At 42.3% G+C, this 18,072-nt stretch overlaps 2 protein-coding genes across 2 annotated transcripts in view; both read right to left on the bottom strand.

Annotated features, from left to right (window-relative positions):
* Positions 1 to 430: 430 nt before the first annotated feature.
* Positions 431 to 17,807, bottom strand: LOC146729466 (uncharacterized). Its single transcript, XM_085496178.1, has 2 exons — positions 17,666 to 17,807; positions 431 to 3,189 (listed from the first exon to the last, which is right to left on the bottom strand). Exon 2 carries the CDS (start codon positions 2,989 to 2,991, stop codon positions 1,927 to 1,929), a length of 1,065 nt encoding a protein of 354 aa, XP_085352304.1. The 5' UTR covers positions 2,992 to 3,189; positions 17,666 to 17,807; the 3' UTR covers positions 431 to 1,926.
* Positions 6,366 to 18,072, bottom strand: part of LOC146729467 (uncharacterized) — a 52,667-nt gene continuing 40,960 nt past the window's right edge. The window contains exon 2 of the mRNA XM_085495858.1: positions 6,366 to 6,704. Within this exon, the coding sequence (XP_085351984.1) occupies positions 6,366 to 6,704 (339 nt within the window). The remainder of the gene's footprint in view (positions 6,705 to 18,072) is intronic.

Raw genomic sequence — 18,072 nt, forward strand, 5'->3', positions numbered from 1 at the left:
GGTGAAATCAAGAAACAAAATGGCCACTAGTCAGACTTTTTGAATAGAAAGAGAACAAAAATAGAACATACATCAGTATCTCAGCATGTTCAACCAGCATACAAACATTTGAAACTGAATCGGACAATGCATGTTGAAAACACTGAAACTGCTATGTATTGACATTTTGGTAAAATTTGGTCCAATTAAAAAAAAGTTGACATGCATAAGTAAACTATTATAACATGTCATTGTATCAACAGATCAGTCAATGCATGTCTGAGAAATAACTCCGGATATGCAAAATGACTGCTAGTTGGTCATTTTGAATCAAAATGAAAAGAAAATAACATGCATCACACAACTCACACTGGACAGGGGGTACTTTCATTGCCAGAATGGGGTAGACAAGACAATAGTACTAGAAATGAAATAGATATACAACAAAATATCGACATAAAGTTACTGGCTTTAATACTTCTCAAAATAATTTCAAGAAACTAAGCACAATAATAGAATGAATAAATTTACTAAAATAGGGGATTGTCTAGGGAAGTGTGCATTGGTGATAACTCGTAGTTTCAAGATGTGGAAATTGATGACAGTCAATGGCTTCTACAACACAACAACAACGAAATACAAGAGTCTTGCTTGAAGAGCAACACTGTTATTCTGGAGGGCATCGCTGATAGCAGGATATTGCAAAGCAGTTCATGCAATTCTCACAGAATGATAGCTGAAGCCTGTATCACTTGTCTCACAATATCGCAGCAGCAGCAACACACATGATACACAGTAGAAATGATAAACCCCCAACTGTCCTCAGTCTCGCCAATTTATAGGCATAAATGGCCCAGATTCAGGTACACCACCTGGATTTCCACATGAGCCAATCAGAATGTAGTCTTGCTAGCAGCTGTCACACAAGTCAGTAGATCGTAAACATCCTTTATTATTTAAATCACACGTACACCTGGTAGATTCAAATTGTCCTGCCAGAGTTGTAAACACCCTTTGTTATGCAAATCACAAGCACAAGTATAACTTGTCAATCACCTTTATGACAATTATCACAGGACAATGCACACCATTTCTTCCCATGATTCCATGCACACTTCTAATTGCAGGGTTTGAGGTAATACATGTACAACAAAAACATGGAATGCTGACAGGCACCTAACATATAATATCATAAGCATGTCTGAACAAAGTGTATTTAAAGCATTTAAAACAAATGGTACATAGTGGTGCACTTCGAATCAAAATATACAAAAACTTGACAAACAGTGAACATGCACAACCTTCATATCAAGTGTCTATTATTGAATAAAAGATGGTTGGCAGTTTGCATACAATAATTGTGTCATCCAATTAAAGATAGCTGTGTTTATTTATAATATTTGAAGTGAATTACTCATTCCATGTATGAGATTAAGTGGAATTTGTCAAAAATAAAATGGCTGCCATGCAAGTACCAGTTTTCAAACTTTGAAGTGTATATGAATTATGTATGATGACTGAGATCCTGTTCGAGAATCGTTGAAACACCAATTTTGAGGAATATTTATTACCAATCGGTCATCTTTAATTGCATTAAGAACAACAAATCATATGTATGATATGTGATGTATATGTCATGATTTATTGTCAAGGCAGGTCAGATTGAGATTTAACTGGATCACAAATGCATAAACTAGGATAATGTTTTTATTTGTGAAGTTAATCTGCCCATGCATGTATGAGACATAGGAATGAATGCATGGACACATAGAGGTGAAACTCTCTGTTTTATTACTATGGCAGAACAGACTAAAAATATGTAGTAATTAATTGGTGAAATTACTGTATTCAACACTAAAACAAATCATTCAATTATATTGTTACATCTCCACCATGATACCATGCAAGTTGCATAAGTATTAAGAAAACTGGTATTGAATTGTTGATCTAAAACAAAAAAGTAATTCTGAATACTTCTACGTTGTCAATTTGTGTATCATGCCTCAACTGAATTTTATGCTGATTAAAGTTCGGTTCAATTAAAGATTCAAACAAAACAGACAATCCAGAAAGCAAATGATTTGAAGTGGAAATATTTTTCACAGGTTTTTCACCTGTATCAGACTGCCTTGAATATGTTTGACATTGGGTTGAATGAAATTCTTTCTCATTTTTTAGCATGTGGTAATTTCGGTGACCCGAAAAAGTAACCCCCTTCATACATTGTGGACAAGGAAATGTTTTTTTACCTGCATGTACTAACATATGCCGTTTAAGATCAATAAACCGATAAAATCTCTTTCCACAGTGTTGACACTGAAAAGGTCTATCACCAGTATGTGATAACAGATGTTTTTTTAGATGACCTGAATGAATGAAACTTCTCTCACAATGACTACAATTGTATGGTCTTTCACCGGTATGTGTTCGCATATGAATTTTTAAATCACTGGCCTTCCTAAAACCCTTTTCACATTCTTGGCATTGAAAGGGTTTAACACCAGTATGTGATAACAGATGTTTTTTTAGATGACCTGAATGAATGAAACTCTTCTCACAATGACCACAATGGTATGGTCTTTCACCAGTATGTGTTCGCATATGAATTTTTAAATCGTCAGCCTGCCTAAAACTTTTTTCACATTCTTGGCATTGATAAAGTTTATGTAATAATTCATGCCGTCTCAGATAACGTAATTGACGAAAACTCTTTTCACACTGTTGGCAATGAAAAGGTTTCTCATCTGAATGTGTTAATGCGTGATTTTTTAGATGGCTTGGCAAACGAAAACTCCTATCACATTGCTGGCAATGAAATGGTTTATCATCTGTGTGTATTTGCATATGCTGTTTTATATTATCAGCCTGACTAATACGCTCATCACATTGCAGGTATTGAAGGGGTTTATCACCTGTATGAGTTTGCATATGCTGTACTAAATCACTCAAACAGTTGAAGCGCATCGCACATTGTTGGCAATGAAATATAACGGAATCTGGTTGCTCAGACATGCTTTCCAAATATACTAAAATTTTCTCAAGTTCAGGATGACATTTTCTTCCACTGCTACAGATGATATGCAGGATTGTCAGATTTACTGGTTTTCTTCTTGACACAGACTGTCCTTGATGTTTGGTATAATACTCTTCATTATGTCCAATGTAACTTTTTAAAATTATGTTTTTATGATATTATATTTGGTTCAAATCCTGAAAAAAAAAAAATTAAAAGTGATCAGGACAGAATGATAACAAAACTATTTGCAGAAATATTGTCAATAGGTGATTTTCCTTTCACTAGGAGATCTTGCATATTGCGTGAAATACTTTTAACTTGAATTTATTTTTTTATAGCTCAATGTAGTAAAGACTTCATCAGACTTTAAGTGACCATCATCAATGAGCATAGCAAAGTATTACATGCGGAAATACTACTTAAATACTTTCGTGTTTGTTTAAAGCTCACACAATGTTTTGACATTACCACAAGATTTTGTTTGCCCTGTTTTTACGTTCTATGTCACATACATTACTGGATGTTGCAGTGATCAGAAAATGGTCTATTCCTTTCAAGTGGCCCAATCACCATAGTTTTTAATAATCTTTATTTCAGCAATACAAATTGATTTGAGACATGTTTTCAAATTAAAGTATGTAAACAGGTGTGTAAACATGGTACTGTTTTAACAAGTCATTGTTAATGTTATAGTCCCTGTTGGAATTAAGAGAAATGTTATTCATGCCAGAAAATAAAGTAATGTGCATTTACACCAAATTTAATAATTTAGAGTGAATAATTGGCTGGTCCAGCATCAACAGGAATTAGGTATATTAAATGACTTCAGAAATGGTAATATATGGTAGGAAATTTAAAGGGATTCATGCATTTTTTGTATCAAAATAAAAATTTCATTTGTACAGAGATACAAAACATAAAATGAATCATGGACATGTATTTCATCATGTATAATGTTTGTATCAAATTTGAAAACCGACAAATCCTGTCAAAAAAAACACTTTTCCGAAAAAACAAGATGGATGCCAGTCGGCCATGTTTGATCTGATTATCAACCAAACTAACATGGACATGTACTCCAATATGTATGGTGTATGTGCCAAATGAGATTAAAAATGGTCCATAAGCTTTAGGAGATATAGTAGTATGGTCAAAGGGCAAGATGACTGCCAGTCGGCCATGTTTAATCAAATTGCATTTAACGAATCGTCTTAGACATGTATCCTAACATGTATAATGTATGTACCAAATTTCAACAAAACTGACAAAGCATACATAAGACACCACATTTTCAAAAAACAAAATGACTGCTAGTCAGCCATCTTGGATTGAATCAGTAAACCACTGCATGTGCGCATGTCCCAGATAAAGTACTAGGCACATGCAAATAATGAACAATTTTGGTTAACAGGCTTCTTATATCTGCATCTGGATGGATGGACGGACGGACGGACGGATGAACAGACAGACCAACTAATCGCCTAAACCCTCAGGAAGTGGTCAAATGGCCAGATCCGGTTTAACTGCCAAACCAATTGACCAATCAAATTTTGAAAGTTTAATGCACCAGATTACATTTGGGACTATAAACATTGAAAATTTTAGCCCATTCTGTTTTTGGTGGTTTTCTCAAACAAAAAAAGTTTCCAAATCTGAAGATGACACAGCCCCCACTTGTCAGATGTGATTATAGTTGGTTATGAATTAGGGACGACGTCAAAAGATCGATGTCGGATAAAAAACTTAATTCCTTTAGTTTTTTTCCAAACCCCCCTACCCCCCACTGAAACTTAATTGATAAATATTGGTCATGGCGTCAGACTACATTCACCATTAAATACAAATTGATAATCGAACAGCAGTACTGCATAGCAGTTGGTTGTCGAGTGGGTGTAAAAAGATTTTACAAATGCACCTCATTTGACGCACAAATTTACACTCAAACCAAACCATTTTTTCCCTTTTTCGGTTATTTCTGTCCATGATTGGATAGAAAAAAAACGAACTACAAATACTCCAAGATTTTTTTGACTTCATTAAAAAATAACATCGTTTTTGTAGGACGGAAACTTTTTGAGGTCAAAACCCCCCGCCCCCAAACTAAAGGAAATAAGTTTTTTATCCGACATCGATCTTTCGACGTCGTCCCTTATAAAGTTTGAATGTATATATATAAAATCGGGTAGGAAGATTAAGTTGAAAATCAACATTACAAGGCACATACCAAGTATGGTCTTATTTGAACTAATAATTCACAAAAAATAAAAATTAATTAAATATGCCCATTAATTAAGTTGAAACTCAATATTACATAGCATATAGATCGGTCTGGAAACGAACCATATTTATTTGAAAAAGTGCTTGTCACGTGTAAACGATCAGCGTGCATATCATTAGCATTCTTTTTGACCCTCCAGAGATGGATTGCGGCCATGTTAATTCAGATGTCATTCGCAAACACACAATCCTAAAACAAAAAAACAAAAAATACAAAAAACCTTCAATTCTATAATATTAAAATACTTGCAACCGATTGGACAGAAACACAGTTTAACAGCTATACTAAGTCATGATGTACTAATTGGATAGCTACAACAGATAAGAGAACGATGCATTTATACCTGGACAAAACATAGAGAAAGGGTGCCATTTTTAACAATGAAAATATTAGGGTTGTACAAACCCGTTTGTTTACCTAATCATACCAGAAAGTTCGTGGAAATAATAAATTCCATTTATTACTTTTAGGCTTAACTACAGATTACAGCTCCAATCAGAAACTATTAGGAAATATACCCTGTTCACAAAGAACACCTTAGGGTAGCATTCCCTATAGGAAAAAGGCCTCTCCTAAGGGGCCACTCTGCGCGCGGGGTGGTCTCGCAAACGAGGCGTGATCCGATATTCCCAACGTTTCCGCTGCCACAATGGACCGCCGGAAATTTGTGGGGAAGGTGGGCGGGTTCCACAAACTTTCTGGTAGATATGATTAGGTAAACAAACAGGTTTGTACAACCATAATAGTTTACTACATCACCTACCAGAAAGTCTGTGGCAATAATAAATTTCATTTATTACTCGTAAGCAGAGTAGCATGCTCACCGGAGGTGGGGAAGTTCCGACGGCTGAAATGTGTATTTTTTTGACCCCAAAAAGGAAGGTCCAAAAACAAAAACTGAGAAATCTAAAGCTACTCAACCAACCAACCAACTACTACCAACAAGGAGTCTAGTCCCAGGATAAAACCAATAAGGTGACTCTTCAGGGACCGGGTGCCCGAGGGTAGACCCCCCCAATTTAGGGAGGCTACTAAAGCCGGTCAACTGAACAATAAATAGGGCTCGATAGCACTGAATGAAAACCGGTAGCGTCAAGCAAAGGGGGCTGGTTTCGGCTGAAGGCACTTTCGTGCATAGGGTCCCTTGGTGGTGCGGGCTCGGTCAACGAACACAGTCTGACCCGTCACCACTGGACCCAACCTGTAGAGGCCCTCCTGCAGTGCTTGGAGGTCTCTTAGGTAATAATTAAAGAAGACATTCAGAGATCTCCAGAACCCTGCTTGAAGCACCTGCTCGAGCGTGGCCCCGGACATCAAAGCCAATGAGTTAGCTACCCAGCGCACCTTGCGTGCTTTCACCGTGTCGCGCTCCAAACGAACTGATGAAGAAGCAGTTAACCTATACGCTTCCACGACCATATCAACAATCCACTGCGAAATAACGATATTCGAAGCAGGGTGGCTCTGTTTGGCCCGCCCATAACAGACTTAGGTGAGGGTTCTCCGAACCCACCTATTCACATAGTTCATACCCACCATAGACTCCGGTCAGTCAAAATGACTATTTTGAACTGTAGGCATTAATCAGCGATTCTGCCGGTGACGGAGAGGTAGAATCCAGGTCAGGGGAAGCCCCATGACCTCAAGATTCTTTTACCCCTTACGTCACGAACCCACGTGACCGAGGCCACCTGGCAGCGCCACAGATAGCCGTTCATCACTCTGGTTCCTTTCTCTCTGCCTCGAGGACTTAGACCAACGCGACGGAAAGAGTGGGGAGGTGGGGGGGACCCGGAGTCAATGGAGGGTATGAACTATGTGAATAGGCGGATTCGGAGAACCCTCGCCTAAATTCACTACGTTCAATTACCCACCATCAGACACCGATAGGTGGCGAGTTTTTCCGAGCAAACAGAAAAAAAAGGAGAAAGATGAAAGACTTTTCCCCAGTCCGGGATGAAAACACACCCAAAAACCTAAGTTAAGTCCCAAGAAGGGTGGTGTCTTACCTTGCCTGTGCTGTCCCCGAAGCAAGAAGCCAATGCTGCTGTGGTGACAGGATTCGGTGTGCCCGAGAAAGCTAGACCCCAGCCGAATTCGGGGGTGATAAGCTTGAAGTAGGACCGAAACAGTTTGCATGAGGGCGTAGGTCAACCGAAGCGAAACCTGGGAGCTTCCAGGAAGTGCTAGTGGAACAGACAATCTGCCCGCAAAAATGCTGAAACTGACTTACCGCCTATGCGTAGAGGCCACTGTGGTCGTTTGGGCTGGGTCAGCAAACAAGGCCTGACCCGCTACGACAGGGCCTAACCTGAAGAGACCCTCCTCAATAGATTGGGTGTCTCTTAGGTAGTAGTTGATGAAGACGTTCTGCGTTCTCCAGAAGCCTGCCCTCAGAATGTGTTTGAGGGGGCACCTGACACTAGTGCTAGTAAGTTAGCAATCGCACGGACCTCATGTTCTCGTACTTGGTGTCTCTGCAAGGTCTGTGTTGAGGAGGATAGTGATGGAAGTCGGGGAAGCCAGCTTATCCTGTTTGCCAGGGCCGTAACACAAAAACATGTGTTTGGTTCCCTGTCTAGAAAACCTGGTACGGTTCTCGTGGCAACTCAGCGCTCGGACCGGGCAGAGAAGCAATTCCTCCTGATCCTCCGGACTGACAATATTTGCCAGCCAGGGGATGACGATTGGTTGAGGATCGTGTCCTGGGATTTGATTCTTGCCGAGAAACCCGATTCGTGTCTTTAGTACAACTTGATCGTCCATAAAAGTGGCACAACCGTCCGCGAAGGACAGTGCGCGCCTAGCTCTGACCGGCACCTACCTGAGGCAAGGGCCAGGAGGAGGACTTTTTTCCACATCAAAAATTTGAGTGGTGCTGATTGGAGAGCCTCAAAGGGCGGTCTGCTTAGAGCAGACAACACAGCCGACGAGTCCCAATTAGGCGGCTCCCTTGTATGGGGTCTTGGCGTCTGGAATGCAGTAAATAGTCTCCTAATAATAGGACAATCGGCTAGTCTTGTTCCTGTACGTTCTGAGTGGTGGGGGACAAGACGACCTGTAGCCAACGCTCGCTCCGTAGGACAAACCCACTTCGTCAAACAGGTGGACGAAGGAGCCTGCTATCTGGCCAATAGAGGGATGGTATAGATCAATCTCCCTTCCGCTACACCAATCAGTGTATGCTTGCGGCCTAGAAATGTAGGCCGCGTAGGTGGAATCCCTGTTTGCCCTGGCCAGGACGTTGGCAGCCCGCTCAGATAAGGCTTTCGTATGTGCGGGTCTACTGAGAGCCTCTATGCGTGTAAGTGATACCTTCTGGGCTCATTGGTAGTGCGCCGTCTAGTTGGGACGGCAGGTCCGGTAAGTCCGGAAACACTGCTGATGCTTCGACTAGCATTTCCAACAGAAGTGGACACTAGGCCTTGCTTGGCCAATTGGGTGCAACCCATGATAATATGTGGGTGTGCCCCTGTCGAAGTTTTCTCCGGTGCCCGGTGAACTAGCGGGAAGGGAGGAAAGGCGTACACAACTAAGTGGGTCCACGGGGCTAGCCAAGCGACCCTGGCCCAGGCTCCTGGAGTCAGCAGGAGTGTTACGTACGTCCGGAGCTTTGCGTTGGACAGTCCCACGGCCGAAACAGCCTAGAGGCTACCCACTGGGGTATCAGCTACTCTGTGTTCTGGAGACGGAGCCGCCCTGAAAGGGCGTCGCCAGACTGTTCCTCACCCCTGGAAGGTGGTGTGCGGCTAGCTCCACATTGTATTCCAGGCACCAAAGGAAGATTTTGCTCTGCTAGGACTGACAACGATGGGGAATGCGTCCCCCTCCTTCTTGAAGGAGACCACCGCTACGTTGCCTGTGCGGAGCAGGACTCTGTGGTCTCGAACTACGGGTAGAAAGCTTGGTAGTGCTATGTACATGTACACTGCTCTCAGTTCAAGCCAGTTGATATGGTAGTCCTGAAACTAATGCGGGGCCATATCCTTGGGCTTGTTGGCCCAATAGATGCGCTCCCCAACCCTAGGGGGAGGTATCTGTTACCAGAGCCATACCTGCGGCGAGCGGGCCCAACGGGCTCCCCTGTCCAAGGTTGGCCAGTGACGACCACCAGGGCAGGGCTTCCTTCACTTGGTCCGAGATCGAAACCCGCCTATCTAGTTCCCATAGGAGAGCTCGTCATTATAACAAGCGTTATACCGGGCGACTGCGTAGTGCAGCCTGGGGAACGACCCTTCGAACCGAGGTCATCATTTCGATGATCCGTATTAGTTCACAGAGGAACACCGAGGGAACGCTGACTAGGCATTCGGCTAGGCTGCTTAGCGCTAAGCAGTACGCTTGAAATAGCTAAGCCAAGCTTACCTCTGTGTCAAAACTCCATGCCCAGGGACACCAACTGTATGTTGGATCGAGGTGGGACTTGTCGATTTACTAATGAGCCCAACTGGTGGAGTAAATCCTGTGTTAGCCTGACGCGTTTGGCTATTACCTCTTTCCCGGGTTGTTGGTAACCGGAAGTCTGGGTACGGATTGAGGTGTACCGACATCTGGTGAAGCAGCAGCACTACCTGTTTCATCACTATGGTGAACATGTAGGGCGCTGTGCCTAACCCAAATGGGGGCACCCGAAATTCAAATATTTGGCCCCAGCTGGGCGATTGAAAGGAGATGGCAACTCACTGGGTGCATCGGTACGTGCAGGTAGGCCCTGCTTAAGTCCAGCGGGGCTAGCCCGTCAAAACTGTGGATGGAGAGAAGAACCCTGAATGGTGTCTCCATGTGGAACCGATCAAGGAGCACATACTGATTCAGTCTGCCGAGGTTCAAAACTGGACACCTGCCACTTGTAGATTTGGTACTACGAACACATTTGGGTAGAAGCCTGGCCTTAGTTCCGGCTGATGTACCCTGTGTATGGCGTCTTTCCCCAGCAAACTGCTACTTCCTGTCTGATTGCTTCCGCCTTGCAAGAGTCCCCTGGCAATGCCCAACAGGGGGGACACTGATGGGGGGAAATGGAGATTTCAGCGGTATCTCGTAAACGGATGTCACCACCTGGAAAGGTCCAGGGATCGGTCATCCCCGTCTCCAAACCGGCGCAATCTGTGTTCGACAGGGATATGTGGCCATGTGTTCGGCAGTTGTGAGGGGGGCTGCTCCCTTCCCCCATGAGGTGAGTTCCCCAAGGCCTGAAGTAGTCACTAAGTTGTGACCTAGCCATTCACCAAACACGTGCCTGTCCCCCCCCTCCCCCCGTTGCAGAGGTGAGCGTCAAACATGCCTCCCCTGCTGCCGGGTAGACGTCCGCCCAGGGAGGGTGAGAAGCCACCACCTGGCTCTTACCTCCCTGGGGGCGCGCCACTACCCTCCCCTCCCATGGAAGGGTATAAGCGCTTGCCTCCTGGCTGACTCTGGCTAGCGGACGACGCCCTAGGGCGTTGTGTATTCTGTGCTTGGGGTGCCCTTCGTTTGCCCATGGCAGGACCAACTGGCTAGCGGATTCGATCTGAACCCTCTGGTTCATTGCACTCCGAAGCTCCGAGACTGTACCCACCATTCCCTGAACAAAGAGGGTGGAGGATGTCCAGTCTACGTCACTGAGGTGGGGGACGTACCCTGGCTCAGCTTGTCGGCAAAAACATGTGCGTCCAGTAGCACGGTAGTGGCCCTGGCCAAGAGAGCCAGGCGACACTAGGGGGTGTCGCATGCTAGATGTGCGGTGACCCACCAGTAAAAATGTCACCTGGTCTAGGAGGCTGGTGCATTCTGCCTCCAAGGTCTCCAGAATGCTGGTCACGCATAATAATGAGCTCAAGCAACTCTGCCCTCAGGGCTGGATGGGTCGTCTTTAATTGGCAAAGACACCCATGGAACGCGGCTATCCCCCTTTGCCCGGTTTGCCAAATTCATGGTACCGGGGTCTGGGGAAGGAGCCTTAGAATCCGGTTGGGGGCGTTTTGGTCTCATCCCATGCTATGGGTTCTGATCCCGAAACCACACCGACCGGGTAGCGTTTGGTCCAGTGGGAAGTGTTGCCTGTTATCCCCACTCGGGGCCTAAGCATTACATCCTCCGCGGCTGACCAATGCCGCCCATCAACACCGTTTTGCGTGCTCTGCACCCCACTCCGCACTCAGGCGGACAGGGAGAGACTTGCCGACAGGGTTGCTTTGGATCCCGACGCCTGTGATCCAATAAGCATTGAAGCAACCTTAGGTGGTCGCTCTAGGATCAAGGGTGGGGGTATATACATCGTATCACTGGGATCGATGATACTCCGCCTCACTCCAAAAGCGTGGCGCACCGAGTCATATAGATGGAAGACTCTGAGGGACCGCCCGGAGTACCGGCTGTATCCGATGCGAGCGAACTGCATCTCCTTTCACTTTAAATATGTGAGAGGGAGCGTGTTCGACTGTGCGTCTCATGACAGGGTCGGTTTCCTCTGGGGACGCCCGTGGGTCGGAAGAAAGGAGTCAAAACCCACAGCGGGGACCGGACACAAGGACAAATTCATTATCGTTGTACCGTTACTGTGTGACGAACCCTAGCTGGCTGAAAGTAGGGGGGGTCAACGTGTGCCCTGCCCTGAAAGCCCTGCCCCGAGATCGGAGACTTGGCTGCCAGCACCCCGTTGGCATTCAGTGCCCGAGGATCCAGAGAAGGACCGGTGCAACTAGCCTGAGCCTCGGCCACCCCCCAAAATAGTGGGAGAGCCGTGCCTGGGAACGGGGGTTCCCCGGAAGAGACGTGTTTGAATGTAAACATGTTTTCGTGTCTCTTCCTGCTTGCCCACAGAGGGGACACAGTGGAGACAGCTCGCTCCGACTGCGTCTGATTTACCCCGCCTGCCAGGGACGCAATTGCCCCAACAGTTATTCGACCAAAGCCCTCAACTCGGAGGAAAACCCGGCGCCGTGCGAGGAAGGGTCCACAAAGAGACCCGCAACGGGCCCCATAGGAGGAAAGCCTCCAGGGACACAGCCTCGCTGCAGCCGGTAAAATCGGGTAAAACACCACCTGAAAAAAACAGACTGTGAGGATGCCCTCCGATCAGCGGGGGAGAAAAATATCGGTACCTCCGCCATCGGGCCTCTTACTCGATGTCCCGGTATATGAAGTAGCCGAGCATGAGGACTTTCCACTCATGCCAAACACGCAACTCACTTTAACCGATCTGTTTACTGGACGCGCGACCTTGCTGTGACACGGTCAGTCTCAGTGATTTTGATGGCTCTGAAAGAAAATGTCAGGCCTCAGAACCCCAGTGAAAAACACGCTTTTACGCAAAAACCCCGAAACCCGCACGTAGCTACGACAAAGTATCTCGGATGCGGGTTCTATGCCGGTAAATTCTGAATATAACCACTGCACGGTCGACTTGAAACACGAGGAGACGGGAAAGAAAACGGCAGCGAGCCCTGGTGCTGTCAAAACATCTATATATTGCTAAATATATTGAAAGTAAAATACGACATGCATGAGGGAAACGAATTACAGTTGTAAAAGATGCCGCCATGAAAACCAACTGGTTACGTAGTGGCACCGGATTTCGATTTTTTGCTGTGAAAAATACTACACACAAAGGGGAAAACGACACAATGGTAAAAATGACAAAGAAACCTACCAGCTACAATGCGGATGCCGAGCAGCGGCAACAACCCAAGCCATAAATCTGGACCGGAAAAAGGCAGGCGATCCAGCAGAGCTCGCTAGATTTCATCTCCACTCGAGGCGGAGAGAAATTAAGAATGATGGACGGCTACCTGTGGCACGTGGGTTCGTGACGTAAGGGGTAAAAGAATCTTGAGGTCATGGGGCTTCCCCTGACCTGGATTCTATCTCTCCGTCACCGCAGAATCGCTGATTAATGCCTACAGTTCAAAATAGTCATTTTGACTGACTGGAGTCTATGGTGGGTAATTGAACGTAGTGAATAAACATGCAATTACATGTACTTGCTGGCATGCATGGATTGGACATCTAGCAAATACATAGCTTGTGTAAGCTATCTCTCCTCAGTGAAAACCCATTATTAGTAACCACACATGCACCTCTCCATAGGAGGCAATCATGTTTTGATAGACACTATCTGTCAAAATGAACCAATTTGGACAGAATCAGAAAAACAAAAATAAAAGCAACCAGGTCTATATGTTGCAATGCAGTCAACCCTCACATTATATCCAGCCATTTTACATCAAACCAATGCACTCTGATACAATTGAAGCTTATTTAGGGGACTATCGCCCACATATTTCTTATAAACCATTGGTGTGATTGACTAGAAGATTAAATATATTCCAATTCAATTTTCATGACGGAAATAAACATTTTGCATGTAATTTTGAAATGTTTTGTACACAAACAATGACCATGGAATGAATTATAAAACCCCAATTTATGGGAAACTATATTGCTATATGTTTGTGCTTGACTGTTGACTCCCATACGTAATCAATGACCATGACTAAATAGAGTTACTTTGTCAATGAATGACCATGACTGACAACTGACTGTCAATACACCATTCATGACATACATGTAGTTTCAGAAGATGTACCTACACTTTATGCATCTTTCTTAATATTATGCTAAATTATTCATGACGTGGCAATTTCTGTGCTCATGAATATTCATTTTTTAGTGGGTTAATAGGCGATGTATTATTTTAGGTGGTGGCAAGAGCTATAAAGGGGTAATTAGCAATACTTAGGAGGTCAATACAAAAGAAGGGACCCATTTACAGAGCAGCAATGATCCTCAATAATGATACTCCCTTGTGCACTGTCTGCTGGTACGTTGGAATCATCTCAAATGATTAAACAAGTCGCGTTTAATTAATTTCCACCATTACAAGTTGTTAAATTGAGAGAATAAATGTATGGACAAATATTTGATACTTATTTTGATGTATATAATTCTCGTTTAAGGTAGAGATGCAGTTTACCTGACAGGTATTTTAATTAGTTAATTAGGAAACCAAGATGACCTCCCTTGTCCACAAAACTACTATATATTTTCGGAAAGCTTATTGTATGAATTTTAAAAATTTTGTAGTATTTTTTTTTATGAACACTGTAGTTTGAAATATGCACAAAAATGATCTTTTTTGGTCAAAAGTGATTTAAAAAAAATTAGCTTCTAAACCATGCTTCTGTTTCCTGTCAAAATTGGTTTATGGGTACATCTGTTCACTATGAAGAAAGCGCCGTCTTGAAAACTGTCTACCAGTTGTCAATTTTGCAGGGCAGAAGCCCAAATTTCACTACTTCAAGTTTATGCATAAATTAACATCCAGGCTAGTTGTCTGTACAATTGTTGTAACACTGTTCAACTAACAACAATGCCCCGACCGCGTTTTGAAGATAAACACATTGTCAATCATTTGTGAAAATTTCAGAACAAAAGGGCAAAGCGTCTAGGAGCTATTTTTTTTCAAAGTTCTGGGATGCACACTAAAAAGAAGCTGAGATAATTGCTAATTTGCATAACAATTCACTCAGTAAGAAGTTTGCTAATGCTCATAATTAAAATGGCTGTAACAGTTCCAAATTTAAATGTATTATCGTTTTGTTAAAAGTTGAATATAGTGCATAATATGGATATCCCGTCATTTCTTTTTTTCACCATGTTTCTTTTTTATTATTTATGTACAGCCTTGCTAAATCTTGCTAAGCATTCAAAAGAGAGAATGTTTGCACCTGTTATTTATATTTTAAAATCGTTTTTTGAGTATGTTCCACTATTCACAATTCAACAAAATTATAACAGTCCATAGCCAAGACTGTTTGGATAATAAAAAGCAAAAACAAAAAAATTCACTCCCAAATGCCCACAAACATGCATCTCTACCTTAATTATTTTCCACCATTACAAGTTCTTAAATTGTGAAAATAAATGTGTGGACAAATATTTGAGACTTATTTTGGTGTAAACAACTCACGTTTGATTAATTCCCACAATTACAAGATGTTAAATTGTGAAAATAAATGTGTGGACAAATATTTGAGACTTATTTTGGTGTGAACAACTCGAGTTTGATTAATTCCCACAATTACAAGTTCTTAAATTGAGAGAATAAATGTGTGGACAAATATTGGCCGTATATTTGTGAGTAAATATGTGTCGTTTAATTAATTTCCACTTCTACAAGGTTGTTAAATTGAGAGTATAAATGTTTGAACAAATATTTGATACTTATTTTGGTGTAAACAACTCATATTTGATTAATTTCCAAAATTATAAGTTGTTAAATTGAGAGTATAAATGTTTGATACTTATTTAGGTGTAACAACTTGTGTTTGATCAACTTCCACTGTTGCAAGTGCCCAATGTTTTTACGGTAGGTAGCTCTGAGCGGGACTCGAACCCAATGCCTTTTTAAGCTAAATTTGTTTTATCTTGATGTCATGCTTGTGTACCACACCACAACGTTGGTCATTGAGTGGCGTTCATTTTGCTAACTACATTGTACTTCAATGTTCCGATGAGTTGAATGGGAAAGATTGCTTGTTTTCGATTGCTTTGGTTCGGTTCCAGTCAGTGTGTACATTGTATCTAGTGGGATTCGAATCCATGGTGTTTGTGCGGTTTTTCATTTCCCATGTTGGCTACGCCATAATATGCAACCATTTTCCCGTTTTATTGTGATTTTGTGAGTGTTTAATGATGTCTTCCTCACCTGTCACACCATGACCCAGTTTCAACCAAACGGCCATTTTGCAACGAAGTGCGTGACCCTTGGTGTGACCCCACTGAGTATATGATAGTTCTGTTCAACTGTTATTATCATTATATTGTCACGTGATTTGTTTTACCTTATGTGTAATGTCTTAACCTTGTAATTTGTACATGTATATACCGATTCGTATATACCGAGAAAACGACCCCGATTGAAGGTAATTTTGTGACATAACCAATTCGTGTGTAGATACGGATCATAGAACTGTGCCCCATTCAATATAGATTATGGTTGTTTCACTGTCAACCTATGATAAGAGAGTCATTGACCGCATTTTGACGCATTTGTTCAAAATGTGTAATATTGCGTTATTTTGGTTGACATGAAAGCTGGGCAAGGGGTCGACATAGCTGTGGAATCATAGCCCTATGTTGCCGACCGCATTATTTACGAGACTGACTCTGGCCAACCCATAGGGCTATGGAGCCTTGTGCGACTGAATACCGGTTAAAATCCACATGCCAAATTTGGTCGTCGCAAAAATCACATAATAAGACCTTCGAAAGTACTCACTATGTTTATTTACTTCCAAACAATGACCAGAACCTATTTGCACTTTGAAATGATGAAGGTGGTCATACAAAAATTGACTTTATTTACCATACACCGAGTCGGAGCAAAATAACAAGACGAAAGACGCCATTTTATATTCTAGGGTTCATAGCAAATTATGCAAGACCTATAGTTTTGTACCACGTGACCGAAATCAGTAGATAAATTGAGTTATGCAGCTAGTTTCTATTATTAAACAAAAATCATACAATTATAAATACTGAATGTGATTGCTTTCTTGGAACAATGAGTGAATAACATTTCATAAAAGCAATAAATAATTTAAATAAACATTAGTGAATATAGAAAATGTGTATAAAAATAGACACCAACTTAAGGGGTCCCTATGTTTGCTTTCTAAAACTTTGAGCCTATCACTGGAGTCAATCTGACAATGGATACCTTATCAATTAAAAGATAAGCAAAAAAAGTAATAAATACATGATTGCAGGGGAATAATTGTGGCAGTTTTGCCAACTGGTTATGGGAAGAGTGAGTGTTTTATTCTTCCACCACTCACAGTCCCTCAACGTTGAGGGACTGTGCACCACTGTATCACATGACCGCCGAACGAGATTAAATTTATTCTGCGCTAGGGAGTGTGGGATGTCAATGGCTGCCGTTTTCTCGAAATTTCCTTGGTTTCCGTGGTAATTGTTTGAAAATATCACAAATTATTGCTTATTTATAAACACAAGTTGCAAACAAAAGTTTGTATGTTATTCATCCAGCGATCAATTCACAATAAAGGTACGTCACACCATCGTAATCGAAAGCAAAAGCGATTTAATTTACGTATTCCAGATTTCTGTTTTTAAACGGTGATAGATCCAGTAGCTCTATGTTCGACGTACAACAACAAAATTAAAAAGAAGACGTCCAAATGAAATTGATAGGGTGAAATTCGATTGTAGGTCGCAATAAAGAGCTACGGAACCGCAGCTAGGGGTCGACATAGCGACCACGGTTGCTGAGGTCATCGTTGACGTATTGAGAGTGAAGACACGAGAACAGTTAAAATCGTGTCTTGTATCAAAGTTGTATGTATTATTTCTCAATAGCTAAGACAGAGAGTAATCACAGTTGTACTTGCCTTTGAATATCCCTGTTCGACGAACGATGCTTCTAAATTTACAACACACACAGTCCCTTAAACTAGAAGCTCATCTACAACAACACACACTCGTTCACGCTTTTCACTGAGGTCAAATAAGATTCACTGGCCTAGGGAGCCTGCCATTACAGATAGGAGTTCATTGTTGTTACCACTGGTGGCGCTTTTTATCACAATCTCTTTTTTAAGTTGCTCTTATCATCAAAATCAAAAGGAAAAACTATATTAGAGGAAAATGTCTGTCATTGTTATCGTCGTCGTTGTTAATCATTTTATTGTTTACATCAACTTGAGTAATTCTAATCTAAAAAATTATTGTGCAAGTAGTCATTTTTGTTTGATTACCTAACGCTTTTAGGTTCATGTGATGCAAGTTAGAGTGCACA

The sequence above is a fragment of the Saccoglossus kowalevskii genome, chromosome 22 (genome assembly GCF_978046115.1).
Source record: "Saccoglossus kowalevskii chromosome 22, keSacKowa6.1, whole genome shotgun sequence".
Taxonomy (NCBI): Eukaryota; Metazoa; Hemichordata; class Enteropneusta; family Harrimaniidae; genus Saccoglossus; species Saccoglossus kowalevskii.